A 16,459-nucleotide genomic window follows, 5' to 3' on the forward strand; every position below is an offset into this window, starting at 1 on the left:
ACAGACAGATAGATGGATGGATAGGTAGATAGATAGATAGATGGACGGACAGACAGACAGATATGAGATAGATGGATGGACAGACAGACAGACAGACAGATAGATAGATAGATAGATAGATAGATAGATAGATCACTTTGAAAGGGTAAGAATTCAAGTCTCAGTGTTGTGCAGGAATGGAATTGACAACTACTCTGCTGCCCCTACATTTTTGGTAGTAGAGCAAAGTATCTTCCTCTTAGCGGAAATTTTTTGTATTTCATGACCATCCTCCTGGACAGGGAAGCTCTGCTAAAACTAGAGTTTACTATTGTGAAAGACCATTAGCGTTTTTTACTGAGACCATGATTGATTTGAGGTCTTGTGCAGATCACCGTAGTCACCTTCTATTCTGCAGATGTAGAGTGAGTGCCAGCAGCACTTCTGCTATTACAACATGTAGTAGAAGATGGCCTCTGGTTCGCAGCATTGGAGGGTTTAAGGTTTTTACATGTAATAGATTTTGACACACGTTATTACTAACAACTACATGGTATACAAAAGTATAGAAAAGTATAATGTACCTGGTGCCTTATATACTTCAGCATCCCACTGTCCTTCTTCCCCTCCAAGTTTGCTTCTGTGACCCTCTTCTTTAGAGATGGTGTTCGAAGGCAGGATTTATCAGAGCACTATGTGAACAAAGCACAATATTCAACGATAACATTATAAGGAGATTCCTGCAACTTTGTTTGTATTTAAATACTAAGTCTCATGCTAAAAATTAAAGATAATCGTCTTTGACTGCAAATCAGGGATCTTGCAGCTTTCACAGCTTGCAGCTGTATGATTCTCCATTTCAAAAAGACTCAGTTATATTTAAACTCAGTTTCTATTGAAAACGACTGTTTACAATGAAATTTTCAATCATAGATTTCATCAGTCAGCCGTAACGTAGCTATTGGTTTTGCAGGGGTAGCAGTTTCAACTGATCCCTACACCAGTGGTCCTATCGGCCCTGATGTAACATAGGAGAACAATAGCACTATAGTCAGGGGATATGGGGGCTCCATGACATATTAATATTATTATTGCACATTCCATTATATTGTATATACATTCTATATTGTGTGGTGTAATTAAATACTTGGTAAAGCAAAGCTGACACCTGTTGGATAATAGGCCTACATGACAATTTTTCTTGGCCCAAGATTTCAAACTACACCTCGGCAGGTCTTAAAATATGAAAAACTTGAAAAAAGATTCTGCAAATATTTAACCACACTTTATATGATATATTTATTCTTGACACATGAATTAATATTTAAAACCAAATAATGTACATTCTGCGTTTACACTTTAATAAAGCTTTGATGGAATAAACAAACCTCTTTCACTTTTTTGCCTCTGAGTCCGGAACCAATACCCAGGTTGTCCTCCTTGAGTGAATCCACGGTGTCTCCATAAAGCAATTTAATGGCTCTTACCAATCGAGAACATGAACGGCTGTGGTGTAGATAGCAGTGTGGGTGGCAGTAATCCACATGGGTACAAATGAAGCTTTGTTGGTTGCATAGCAAGATCATAACCTAAAAGTATTAAATAATATGTAAGTTAATACAAATTTTTTCTGCATGTTCCTATATCAGTTCATCTGTTTGCACAATTTCACCTATATCTGATCCTATATTCATGATTGTAACTTTACCAAGAGCTGAAATAGTAGCTACTATGAGTCCCAGAGGATGACATGCGACTACGTAGGGTCAGAAACATTCCTTTTTGTGGGGAAAAAAGCTCAGTTTTGGATTTTTGCTAAGCATCATATAAAGGACAGTTGAGGTGCTGGGACCTACAAAGAATTAGGAAACCTGAGAATTCCTGCAAGGTATTTTTTTTTATTACACTTACACATACCTAATGTAGACTTTTTCCAAACCTCACCAATACATGTTACAGACTACTTACATGCAACCAAGACATATTACGGTGGTAGCTTTCTTCCGTGTTGCTTCCATCAGGCTCAATACTGGGCTCACTAGTGCTCCAAGGGCTCCCTTCTTCTCAAAAACAAACATTAAATAAGCCATAAGCCATTACACAACCAAAACATTTCACAAATCTTACATTTTTACCTAAAGTCCCAGCCATGCACTGATGATTTCACGACAGAGCGACACAGCACATCGACCCAACTCCCACCCCCTCTGATCATTGGCTGGGGTGGCAAAGACAAGCACATCTATTGGCACATGTCCCCTTTATTCAAGGGGATGGGACAAAAATGGAGAACGAATTCCGTGCATCTCAGAGATGCTGCAAACCATACAATTGATCTGCAATAATCTATGCTGAAATTTTTTTCTATGTACTATCATTGTAATAATAATATTAATACTTATTATAAAAAAATCTCCAGAGGTAGGAGATAATCTTGTGATATTGTACACATGTTTATATATATATATATATATATGACTGTATGATTTTGTTGTAGAAAGCTGTCTCCATTTATTTGTGCTGGTTATGAGGGTGCTATATGGATTTATATAAAAATCCTAATAGCAATATATTTTTTACAGAAAAAAAATATACATCTGTTGTTATCCAGTTTGACTACCACTCATTACATATGCCTTCAATATGGATATTTAAGAGTGATGCTAACAACTGAAAATGATAGACTGTATATTAGGTCTATTGTATAATTCTTTATTTATTACAGAAAGGGAAATATTAATTTAAAGCTTATCTTAAATGTGTTGCCTCTCAAAGATATCTAATCCCCAGTCAGTGAGGATGGGTACTGAAACTTGCTTTTTCTTTAAAAGGATATTAGAAGATGTATTTTTGTGCCTCCCCTTAAATTTTCTTCTCTGATTTACCTATGTCAGTAACAGTGTCCCTGCTCTGTGACAGCTGGATGTCCTCATTCTCGGACCCTGAGTCCTGTCGTGTTAGTTTGGTGCTCTTTAGGCTGCCGGCCCGGCGAATGCTGGACAGGGAGCCCCCTTTCTTCACCCGGAAACTGCGGGTTCCTTTAATCTGGAGCAGGCGGGAGCCTCCTATCCTGATCTTCCTGCTGGGAACTGTATTGAAAGAACACAAGAGGATTTTTTTCCCTCTTCTATGATTGTTTTTATACATCTTTTTAGATTTTTTGTATTTCTTGCACACATCTATAATCTAATCTCTTTTCACTCAGATATTAGGAAAAAATGTATTGCATGGAGCAAAGAAAGTTGCGCAAAGTAATAACCACAATGTCTTCAGAAGATAAAAAAATCAAACAGACTTCAAGGCATAGACGTGTACCAAAATGAGGTATATAGTATTGAGACACTAAGCATTGGTATAGCTGACATCTTGAGTGGAAGAGTAACAACTAAAGGGAGTCTGTCAGATGCTTTATGACTACTGTGCTAGTACCAGCGCTGCTTAGGGGATTTAAACACATGAGCCGACATAACTTTGTGGCCACAGAGATACTTAGCAGTGCAGAGAAAAAGAACTTTGATTGTGTATGCAAATGAGCTTCAAAGTGCCCTGAGGGCGGTGCTGAGTCCTCAGGGTGCTTTCAAGCTCATTTGCATATGGAATCAGAGCTCTTTTTTCTGTGCATTTCTAAGTCTATCTGCAGCCAAACAAGTACAGTGTGTTTGCACATGTGTTTAAGTCCCCAACCCAGCGCTGGTATTAGCATAGTAGTCATAAAGCATCTGACAGACTCCCTTTAATAATTAGTATGTGAACAGGGAGCTTATTAGGAGTAAAATTATGCATTCCCTGGAAACCCATATAACAGGTTTAATAAAAAAAAATATTGCTAGGCTTTGTTCACTCATGGTAAAAAAAAAGGAAATATGACAGACATATTTCAAGTCAGTGGAATCTGTCAAGATCTGTTAGGATGTAAGATCTGTAATAAGTACCAAGGATCCAATAAAAATGTATGATGCTCTACTGCATATGTTGTCCCACTGGTCTGCATAGTGTTAATCTATTTATAAATGCTTCTATTGCCAATTCTATAATGAAATATACTTTGTTTCACTTAAAGAGGCTCTGTCACCAGATTATAAGTGACCTCTCTCCTACATAATCTGATCGGCGCTGTAATGTAGATAACAAGAGTGGTTTTTATTTTGAAAAACGATCATTTTTGAGCAAGTTATGAGCAATTTTAGATTTATGCTAATTAGTTTCTTAATAGACAAGTGGGCGTGTTTTTACTTTTTGCCAACTGGGGGTTGTACAGAGGAGTGTATGACGCTGACCAATCAGTGACCAATCAGTGTCCTACACTTCTCATTGTTCCAGCCCATTGTTACAGTGTGATTGTGCAGTGAAAGAAGCTGGGCTGGAACAATGAGAAGTGCAGGACGCTGATTGGTCACTGATTGGTCAGCGTTATACACTTCTCTTCACAACGCCCAGTTTGTAAAAAGTAAAAACACGCCCAGTTGTCTATTAAGAAACTAATTAGCATAAATCTAAAATTGCTCATAACTTGCTCAAAAATTATCGTTTTTCAAAATAAAAACCACTGCTGTTATCTACATTACAGCGCCGATCAGATTATGTAGGAGTTAGTGCACTTATAATGTGGTGATAGAGCCTCTTTAACGATGAGGCTGTGTAAGGGGCAGGAGTTCAGCTTAGGTTCTCAGGTGTCTACAAACAAATTTTTCACAGGGCAGTTTAATTCTGTTCAGATCTTTCCTTCTACTATTTAAATTTTTCCTATGATATTAATATGTCCCCATATGTTAAAAAGGTCGTTTTTTCAAAAGTTGTGACGTAGTGATTTATATTTTAGTTATTATTTTCAAAGTCTATGTGAGAAGGTTGACATGCCAGCTTTAGCATGCATTTATTACTAATTCGTTGGGCATATGGAAGAGACAAATAACACAATTTTTACATGTTTTATGTATACTTAATGTTTCTATAGAAAATAAGTGAACCTTTACAATACTGACTGAAGTGCGGCGCTGCTGTTTTGCATTACATATAAAGTCATATTAAACTTTATAATTCTAACTATATATTTATACACTATATGCTCATATGTATATGAGGACCAATATTGCCATTCTTTTAAATGCATTTTTCAGTAATTTTCTATTGTTAACTGCTAAGTTATTTAAACTTTGTTTAAACTTTTTTAGAAGAACAGGGGCAATGAAACTTTTATTTTATATTTCTGTAGGTCTGCATCAGATATAGCATTTGAATTGGTTCTCCTTCTTTATAAGTTATACACGCACATGTACAGTATATCACATTGCTGTTTATGCCATAAATATCGTTCCACCAAACTCAGATGTAACATCATAATTTTTAAAAGGAAACTCAATTTATAGAAGAAAAGCTGAGATGAAAATTATTGCTCTGTTTTGGAAATATCTTCTATAAATTGTAATTAGCATGATCATAATAATTAAAGAGCATCTGTCAATAAAATGCTGTTTAGCTGTGTATTTGAGCAGTAAACCATAGATCTGTTGTGGCTAAATATTAGATCGCTATGGATCTACTGGTTCTCACATCGGAGACCAATAGATTTCAATGTTAGGCCACCTAGATGTTTTCCTGTTGGCTTCAGTTATCTTTTTCTAGCGAATTTCAAGTAAAATAATATAGAGACTCAAGAGTTCTGACTAGTGGTATTATCTTGTGTGAGTCTGACACACTATGATCACTCTATACACTGTAGCACAAAGCCGGACAGAGTGAAGGAGCAGCACATTCATGTATGAAGAAGTTATGGCATTGTATCAAGTGTAATTAGTAACTCATTTTAGTTGCTATCAATATTTTGAGGGCACTGTGGCATCTGAAAAATGGGCAGCATCCTCTGCACACCCCATATGCCTGATCCTGGTCCCACCAAAGCGCCACAAAAAAGTTTGGTCACTCCTACTCTAAATGCTAACAGCTGATTGGCCTTTCATGTGACCTCATATTCACATTGAACAGTCATTGAAAGATGACCACACCCCTTAGACTCACTCATAAATAGAACATTTCCTGAAAATTACACAATGGGACACTAAAAATTAAGATACTTTGGGGGATATCTATTAAGACTGGCTTTTCATACACCAGTCTTTATATTATGATTGGAGTAAGATGCGTATAATTTAATTAGAGGCGCACGTCTCTTATTGAATTAGGCGCATCTCTGACTGTCTGTGCATCAAAAAGGGAAATCTCAGACAGTTACGAAATGGTGGGGGATGCTCTTTAAAAAAGGCTTCATATACAAGCCTCTATATGAAGAATAATCTGGTAACATTCACAAACAAGGACAAACTTTAGAAATTAAAATATGGAAAATGAATATACGTTATTAGGATCTCCGTAGGAAACCATATCTACATTTAATTGTATGATTCTTTGTTTATTATGATAAGTACATAAAATTTCTGATATCTTTTCTCTCAAAATATGAGGATTTTTATGCGCTCATATGCACTTTCATAATGTTTTAGCTAATATTTGGTTTATCCAATAAAACCATTTGCGCTAATGCTGCAGTGATTGATTGGAAAGAGTTTGATGAAAGGATATGTCTGTGTGATATATAAACTTTGCATGTAATTGTCAGCTGCTCATTAAACTTTTTGTACCTTATTTTACGAAAACAATATAAGGTTTAAAAAGTTTACAGAATCAGCCTCTATCACACGTATTGCAATAAGATATACAAACATCAAAAAATTATATTTAGAAAAAAAAGGTCTTTTGAAGACAGCACCGCGGAATAAAAAAATAAATTAAAAGACACCACTCACCTAAAATGGACAAAAAGTGGCACAAAACAAGTTTATATGTACTGGACGTACTCTGACCTCCGCTCACTTCTCATATATTAGCAATTACTGATAAACACAGGTTGTTTATAATGGTTGACAAAACAAAACTTTAGGCAATTCATTTTAATTACATTGTTTTTGGAGGCCAGAGAGGTTGGATATGATGTTAACCAATTTAACAAGCAATGGAATCTGTGAGAAGCCTTTTTCTTAACAGAAAGCTTAACACCACTGAAATAGACATTTAAATGTGTGTACAACTACAGAATAATTTAAACATAGCTATAGTAAAACGCAAGTATTGGATATGGCAGTCTTAACCATTGTTACACAATATATGGGGTCTCCACAATAGGCATTTAAAGAACTTGACCAATCTTTAGAATAGGCCGTTAATGTATGATCAGGGGGATCTCACCATCGGGTCTCCCTCTAATCAGCAGAATGAAGGGACAGCGCTACTTTTCACTGCAGTGCCCGAAACAAGGCCGTCCAGACAGGTATGGTTGTGCCTGGTACTGCAGCTCAGCTACATTCACTTGAATGGGCTGAGCAGCAGTTCCAGGCACACCAGCACTCGTATGGATGATGCTGTACCAGGTACTACAGTGAAGAGCACCACTGCCCCTTTGTATTGCTGATCTGGTGTGCCCGGGGTGGGACCCCCAGGTATCATATATTGTGGCCTATCGTAAAGATAGGGGACCAATTAAAAATCCTTAAAACCTGCTTTAAGAGCATCTTGTAGCGTATATAACAAAGTTTATTAGCTTTGGTCCATCTAAAACACTTTGCCTATAAATACGGCTTGCCAAAAGATTTTTCTAGTCTCCAAATTAACTTTCTTATTACACTGCTGTGTATCAGAGAATTATGTGCTAGAAAATTGGATCTGCTTGAAATAGATTGGTGGATATCACACTTGTTCATACAGGTTACGCTTATTTAAAACATGTACAGCAGACCCTCTGTTCCACCAGATTGTATTCTCACACCCTATACAACACCAGCAATAGCTCTGGATGTGGTGCCTCTTATTAGATAACGCTTACAATGTTGCAAAAATCAGAAGTGTGGAGGGACAGACATACAATATTTTGAGGTAGAATATTTTTTTTACTATAGCTAACTGAAAATCTGTTGATTGAATATTTGATCAAACATGAAATTACAAGGTGAATATAAGTTTTATGATTTATTTGGGGGCATTATAACTGAATAGGGGCACTATCAACAGAGGTGGACTTTGTGGGACACTATCTACAGGGAACCTTGTGTATGGCACTATTCTACCAGTGGCACTGTGTGTAGTATTATCTACAACGGACATTATGTGTGGCACAATCTACCAGGGGCACTGTGTGTGGCATTATCTACCAGAGGCACTGTGTTTAACTATTTACCAGGGGCACTGTGTGGCATTTTCTACCAGGGGCACTGTGGGTGGCACTATCTACCAGGGGCACTGTGTGTATGGCACTATTTAACAGGTGAACTGTGCGTATCACTATCTACCATGGTCACTGTGTGTGGCATTATTTACCAGGGGCACTGTGTGCATCATTATCTACAAGGGGCACTGTGTGGCACTACCAGCGGTACTGTGTGTGGCACTATCAACCAGGGTCACTGTGTGTGGCATTATCTACCAGGGGCAATATGTGTGGTATTATCTACCAGGGGCGCTATGTTTGGTATTATCTACCAGGGACATTGTGTGTGGCACAATATACCAGGGGTGCTGGGTGTGTGGAATTATCTACCAGTGGTACTGTGTGTGGCATTATCTACCAGGGGCACTATGTGTTGACCTATTTACCAAGGGCACTATGTGTGGCATTATCTACCAGAGGCACTGTGTGTTGCACTATTTACCAGAGGCACTGTGTGGCATTATCTACCAGGGACACTGTGGGTGGCACTATCTACCAGGGGCACTGTGTGTGTGGCACTACTTAACAGGTGAATTGTGTGTGTCACTATCTACCATGGTCACTGTGTGTTGCACAATCTATCAGAGAAAGTGTGTGTGGCACTATCTATCAGAGACACTGTGTGAGTAATTATCTACCAAAGGCACTACATGTGGCATTATCTAACAGGTGCACTGTGTGTGGCACTATCTACCAGGGGCACTGCGTGTGGCATTATCTACCAGGGGCATTGTGTGGCACTATTTACCACAATTACTGTGTGTGGCACTATCTACCAGGGCACTGTGTGTGGCATTATCTACCAAGGGCACTATGTGTGGCAATGTCTACCAGGGACATGGTGAGTTGCACTATCTACCAGAGGTACTGTGTGTGACACTATCTATCAGGGGCAGTGTGCGTGGCATTATCTATCAGAGGCAGTGTGTGTGGCACTACCTACCAAGGACACTGTGTGTGGCTATATCTACCAGGGGCACTATGTGTTGCATTATCTACCAGTGGCACTGTGTGGCATTATTTACCAGGTGCACTGTATGGCACCATCTACCAGGGGCACTGTGTGGCATTATCTACTATTAGCACTGCATGTGGCACTATCTACCAGGTGCACTGTGTTTGGCACTATGTACCAGGAGCAGTGTGTGGCACTACCAGGGACACTGTGTGTGGAATTATCTATGAGGGGCACTGTGTAACACTATCTACCAGGGCACCACATGTGGCACTATCTACCATGGGTACTGTGTGTGCCATTATCTACTAGGGGCACTATGTGTGGCATTATCTACCAGGGGCACTGTTTGTCACACTATATACATAGGGCACTGTGAGTGACACTATATATAGGGGGAACTATCAGTGACACTATCTACAAGGAGCACTGTGTGTGGCATTATCTATCAGGGGCACTGCGTGTGGCCCGAACTACAAGGGGCACTGTGTTTGTGTGACTTTCTACAGGGGGAACAGTGTGGGGAACTATGTACAGGGGGAACAGTATGGGGAACTATCTACTACGGTAACTGCGTGGCTAACTATCTAAAGTCAGCAGGATGCGGGGCACTATCTACAGTGGACACTATGTGTGGCACTATCTACAGGGGGCTCTGTGTGGGGAACTATCTACAGGGGCACTGTGAATGGCACTATCTATCAGGGGCACTGTGTGTGGCATTAAATACCAGTGGCACTGCATGTGTCATTAACTACCAGGTGCACTGTGTGTAGTCGTATCTACAAGAGACACTGTATGTAGCATCAGGGGCACTGTGTGTGGAATTATCTACCAAGGGCACTGTGTGGTACTATCTACCCAAGGCACTGTGTGAGTAGCACTATCTAATGGGAACTGTGTGGAATTAGCTATCTTGGGCACTTTGTGTGACAATATCTACCAGGGACAGTGTGTGACATGATCTATGAGGGGCATTGTGTCTGGCACTATCACCAGGGCACCACATGTGGCACTATCTACCCGAGGAATTGTGTGTGGCATTATCTACCAGGGGCACTGTGTGTGACACTATAAACAGGAGGACTGTGAGTGACACTATATACACAGTGGGCAATGTGAGTGGCAATATCTACAAGAGGCACCGTGTGGGGAACTATCTACCAGGGCACTGTGTGTGGCATTTTCTACCAGGGGTACTGCATGTGGCCCTAACTACCAGGGTCACTGTGTGTGGCACTATCTACCAGGGGCACTGTGTGTGGCACTGTCTACCATGGGCACTGTGTGTGGCATTATCTACCATGGACACAGTGTGTTGCGCTATCTACCAGGGGCACTGTGTATGGCATTATCTACCAGGGGCACTGTGTGACACTATTTACCAGCGGCGCTGAGTGTGTGTAACAATATCTTCCAGGGGCACTGTGTGGCATTATCTACCAGAAACACTGTGTGGCACCATCTTCCAGGGGCACTGTATGTGGCACTATCTACTAGGGGCACTGTGTGGCATCATCAGCCAGGTACGCTGTGTGTAGAACTATCTACCAGGGGCACTGTGTGTGGCATTATCTACCAGGGGCAATGTGTGTGGCATCATCTACTAAGGACACTGTGTGTGGCACTATCTACCATGGACACTGTGTTACACTATCTAGCGGACACTGTGTGGCATTATCTATAAGGGCACCACATGTGGACCTATCTACCAGTGGTAGTGTGAGGCATTATCTACCAGGGGTGGGGCATTGTGTGTGGCATTATCTACCAGGGGCACAGTGTGGGGAACTAGGGTCCCTGTATATGGCACTATCTAACATGGACACTGTGTATGGCATTATCTAACAGGGCACTGTGTTACACTATATACCAGGAGCACTGTGTGGGGCATTGTCTACTAGGGGCACTGCATGTGGCACTATCTACCAGGTGCACTGTTTGTCACTATCTACCTGGAGCACTGTGTGTCACTATCTGCCAGGGGCACTGTGTGTGGCATTATCTATGTGGGGCACCATGAGACATTATCTACCAGGGCACTACATGTAGCACTATCTACCAGGGGTATTGTGTGTGGCATTATCAACCAAGGGCACCACGTGACACTATCTACTAATGTCAGTATGTGTGGCATTATCTACCAGGGGCACTGTTTGTGTGATACTATATACATAGGGCACTGGCATTATCTACCAGGGGCACTTTGGTGGCATAATCTACCAGGGACACTGTGTGGCACCATCATCCAGGGGCACTGTGTGTGGCACTATTTACTAGGGGCATTGTATGTGGCATTACCTACCAGGTGCCCTGTGTGTGACATTATCTACCAGGGGAACTGTGTGTGGCATTATCTACCAGGGGAAATATGTGTGGCATCAACTACCAGGGACACTGTGTGTGGCACTATCTAAAATGGACACTGTGTGTTACACTATCTATAGTGGGCACTGTGTGTGGCATTATATATGAGGGGCACTGTGTGTGGCATTATCTCTGAGGGGCACTGTGTGTGCCATTATATACTAGGGTCACAGTATGTGATACTATATACAAGGGGCACTGTGAGTGACACTATATACACAGGGGACAATGGGAGTGGAATTATCTACCAGGGGCAGTGTGTGGCATTATCTACCAGTGTCACTGTGAGTGACACTATACATGGAGCACTGAGTGGCACTATCTACAAGGGGCACTGTGTGAGTAACTATCTATAGGGGCACTGTGTATTGAACTATCTACAAGGGGCACTTTGTGTGGCAAGATCTACCATGGGTACTGCGTGTGGCCTTAATTACCAGGTGCACTGTTTGCCTCTATCTACGGGAGGAACAGTGGAAGGAACTATCTGTAGGATGTGTAGTGTGGGACACTATTTACAAGGGTCACTGTGACCGGAGCTATCTACGGTTGGCACTGTGTGGGGCACTATCTACAGGTGGCACTGTGTGGCACTAACTACAGGGGCCACAGTGTGGAGAACTATCTACTAGGATTGCTGTGTTGGGGACTATCTACAGTCGGCACTGTGTGGGGAACTATCCAAAGGGGACACTGTGTGGGGCACTATCTACAATGGGCACTGTTTGGGGAACTATCTACTGAGGTCACTGTGCGGGAAAGTATGTACAAGGGCACTGTGTATGGCACTATCTAACAGGTGCACTGTGTGTGGCATTATCTACCACAGGCACTGTGTGTGACATTATATATAGGGAGGACTGTAAGTGACACTATCTACAAGGGGCACTGTGTGTGGCATTATCTACCAGGGGCACTGCAGGTGGACCTAGCTACCAGGGGCACTGTGTTTGGGACTCTGTACAGGGGGAACTGTGTGGAGAACTATGCACAGGGGTAGTATTAACTACCTGGGGCACTGTGTGTGACACTATATACAGGAGCACTGTGAGTGACACTATATAGACACTATATATACCAGGGAGCAATGTGAGTGGCACTATCCAACCGGGGTAGTGTTTGTGGCATTATCTACCAAGGGCATTGGTTGTGGCATTATCTACCAGGGGCACTGTGTGTGACACTATATACAGGAGCACTGTGAGTGACACTATATACACAGGGGGAAATGTGAGTGGCACTATCTACCAGAGGCACTGTTTGTGTGCCATTATCTACCAGGGGCACTATGTGTGACACTATATACAGGGAGCACTGTGAGTGGCACTATCTACATGGGGCACTGTGTAGGGAACTATCTACAGGGGCACTGTGTATTCCACCATCTACCAGGGGCACTGTGTGTGGCATTACCTACCAGGAACACTGCGTATTGCTTTAACTACCAGGGGCACTGTGTGTGGCACTATCTATAGGGGGACAGTGTGGGGAACTATCTACTAGGGTCAATGTGTGGGGAACTATTAACAGGGAGCACTGCATCGGGCACTATCTACAGGAGTAAAGGATCTGCCAGGCACAGCTTCGGGGTTAACTCCCAGAACTAATCAGTCAGCACCTGAGAATACATCCCTGAGACTGACTCCTGCTTCCACCATTCAGGCTGGCAGGCTTAGGAGTGGGAGAGCCTATCGTAACCTGGCCAGACTCAGCTAGCTCCCGCCCTCGGTCTATTTAAGCCTGCACTTCCTGTCCCTCGGTGCTTGTTATTGCTTGTGTTTCTTTCCTTGTGGTTTCCTGGCCCAGCTACAGCTCCTGCTATTTTTGATCCTGCTCCATACAGACCCTGGCTTACCGACTACTCTTCTGCTTTTCGTTTTGTACCTCGCACACTCCTGGCTTGACTCGGCTCGTTCACCACTCTGGTTGCTCACGGTGTTGCCGTGGGCAACGGCCCCTTTTCCTTGCTTGTGTTCCTTGTATGTTTGTCGTGTTTGTCGTGCACTTACTGAGCACAGGGACCGCCGCCCAGTTGTACCCCGTCGCCTAGGGCGGGTCGTTGCAAGTAGGCAGGGACAGAGTGGCGGGTAGATTAGGGCTCACTTGTCCGTCTCCCTACCCCCTGCCATTACATAATAACAAGCCCATACCTAGTCTACCCCTGGTCCCTGACACCACTATGGATCCCCGTGAGACCCTGGCTCAGCAAATGCAGGGTCTCTCCCTACAGGTCCAGGCCCTGGCTCAGAGGGTCAACCAGCCTGATGCTACCCTGGTAGTTCCCCTCACCGCACCTCTTGAACCCCACCTCAAGTTGCCCGACCGGTTCTCAGGGGACCGGAGGGCTTTTCTCTCCTTTCGGGAGAGTTGTAGGCTTTACTTTCGTTTAAAGCCTCATTCCTCAGGTTCTGAGAGCCAGCGGGTGGGTATAATTATGTCCCGGCTCCAGGAAGGTCCCCAAGAGTGGGCCTTCTCCTTGGCTCCTGACGCCCCTGAACTTTCCTCCGTTGATTGTTTATTTTCTGCTCTCTGACTTATTTATGACGAGACTGACAGGACTGCCTTTGCCGAGAGTCAGCTGGTGACCTTAAGTCAGGGTAAGAGACCTGGTGAGGAGTATTGCTCTGACTTTCGGAAGTGGTGCGTAGCTTCTCGGTGGAATGACCCTGCCTTAAGGTGCCAGTTTAGGTTGGGTCTGTCGAATGCCCTGAAAGACCTGCTAGTTAGCAATCCCTCTTCTGACTCCCTAGACCAGGTTATGGCTTTAGCGATACGACTTGACCGACGTCTCAGGGAACGACAACGTGAACGTTTATGTGTTTTCTCCTCCGACTCCCCCATGATGCCTCCCGAAGCTCCGTTGCTTCGTTCCTCCCCGAAAGATTCAGAGATACCTATGCAACTCGGGGCCTCCGTGTCCCCCCAACAACGTAGAGAATTCCGCAGGAAGAATGGTCTCTGCTTCTACTGTGGGGACGACAAGCATCAAGTGAACAACTGTCCTAAGCGTAAGATTGCAGCCAGAGAACTTCCGCGTCTAAGTGATCGGGGAGGTCACTTGGGCGCACAGGTATTTCCCGTAAATATGAAACGTACTAAGATCTTGCTTCCCTTTCAGGTCTCTTTTGGTGGTAGGTCTGCTACCGGCAGTGCCTTCGTGGATTCAGGGTCCTCTACTAATATCATGTCTGTGGAATTTGCTATGTCCCTTGCTATGCCTCTTATTGATTTGCCTAAACCTGTCCCGGTAGTGGGTATCGACTCCACTCCTCTTGCTAATGGTTATTTTACACAGCATACCCCTGTTTTTGAACTCCTTGTTGGCTCCATGCATTTGGAGCAATGCTCTGTACCGTTGATGCAGGGATTATCGTACGATTTGGTTCTAGGTCTTCCCTGGTTGCAGTTGCATAATCCTACGTTTGACTGGAATACTGGGGAGCTAACCAAATGGGGTAATGAATGTTGTACGTCATGTTTTTCTGTTAATTCTATTTCTCCCCCTAAGGAGGCGAATACGCTACCCGAGTTTGTTCAGGACTTCGCTGATGTTTTCTCTAGGGAGGCCTCCGAAGTGTTACCTCCTCATAGAGAATACGATTGCGCTATCGAATTGGTACCAGGAGCTAAGCTTCCTAAGGGTAGGATATTTAATCTTTCTTGTCCCGAACGTGAAGCTATGAGAGTGTATATCCAGGAATCCCTGGCCAAGGGTTACATTCGTCCCTCTTCTTCTCCGGTAGGTGCTGGCTTCTTCTTCGTGGGGAAGAAGGATGGTGGTCTTAGGCCATGCATTGACTACCGTAGCCTGAATAAGGTCACGGTAAGGAACCAGTATCCCCTTCCTTTGATTCCTGATCTCTTTAATCAGGTTCAGGGGGCCCAATGGTTTTCTAAATTGGATCTACGGGGGGCGTATAACCTTATTCGCATCAAAGAGGGGGATGAGTGGAAGACTGCGTTTAACACGCCCGAAGGCCATTTCGAATACCTCGTCATGCCCTTTGGGTTGTGTAATGCCCCTGCGGTCTTCCAGAATTTCATAAATGAGATTTTGAGAAATTACCTGGGGATTTTTCTGGTAGTGTACCTTGATGACATACTGGTGTTTTCCAAGGACTGGTCCTCCCACATTGAGCATGTCAGGAAGGTGCTCCAGGTCCTTCGGGAAAATAAACTGTTTGCCAAAACCGAAAAATGTGTGTTTGGGGTACAGGAGATTCCATTTTTGGGTCAAATCCTCACTCCTCATGAATTCCGCATGGACCCTGCCAAGGTTCAGGCTGTGGCGGAATGGGTCCAACCTGCCTCCCTGAAGGCGTTACAGTGTTTTTTGGGGTTCGCTAATTATTACAGGAGATTTATTGCTAACTTCTCGGTCATCGCTAAGCCCCTTACGGACCTCACTCGCAAAGGTGCTGATCTCCTCCACTGGCCTCCTGAGGCTGTCCAGGCTTTTGAGGTCCTTAAGAAGTGCTTTGTCTCGGCCCCGGTGCTGGTTCAGCCCAACCAAATGGAGCCATTTATCGTGGAAGTTGACGCATCTGAGGTGGGAGTGGGGGCTGTCTTGTCCCAGGGTACCAGGTCCCTCACCCATCTCCGCCCCTGTGCCTACTTCTCCAGGAAGTTTTCGCCAACTGAAAGTAACTATGATATTGGCAACCGCGAACTCTTAGCCATTAAATGGGCATTTGAAGAGTGGCGCCACTTCCTGGAGGGGGCTAGGCACCAGGTAACGGTCCTTACCGACCACAAGAATCTGGTTTTCCTAGAATCTGCCCGAAGGCTAAACCCGAGACAAGCTCGATGGGCGTTATTTTTTACCAGATTAAATTTTTTGGTTACCTATAGGGCTGGGTCTAAAAATATTAAGGCTGATGCACTGTCGCGTAGCTTCATGGCCA

General features: G+C 43.3%; 1 protein-coding gene across 24 annotated transcripts in view; it reads right to left on the minus strand.

Moving 5' to 3' along the window:
• Positions 1-16,459, minus strand: part of UNC80 (unc-80 subunit of NALCN channel complex) — a 186,052-nt gene that overhangs the window by 78,785 nt on the left and 90,808 nt on the right. For 23 of the 24 annotated variants that reach the window (XM_075829678.1, XM_075829670.1, XM_075829675.1 and 20 more), the window contains 4 exons: positions 2,865-3,068; positions 1,948-2,039; positions 1,368-1,568; positions 564-671 (listed from right to left, as the gene is read on the minus strand). In XM_075829678.1, coding sequence (XP_075685793.1) covers positions 564-671; positions 1,368-1,568; positions 1,948-2,039; positions 2,865-3,068 — 605 coding nt within the window. The remainder of the gene's footprint in view (positions 1-563; positions 672-1,367; positions 1,569-1,947; positions 2,040-2,864; positions 3,069-16,459) is intronic. The other variant, XM_075829680.1, reaches the window with a different exon arrangement.

The sequence above is a fragment of the Rhinoderma darwinii genome, chromosome 6 (assembly GCF_050947455.1).
Source record: "Rhinoderma darwinii isolate aRhiDar2 chromosome 6, aRhiDar2.hap1, whole genome shotgun sequence".
Classification (NCBI taxonomy): domain Eukaryota; kingdom Metazoa; phylum Chordata; class Amphibia; order Anura; family Rhinodermatidae; genus Rhinoderma; species Rhinoderma darwinii.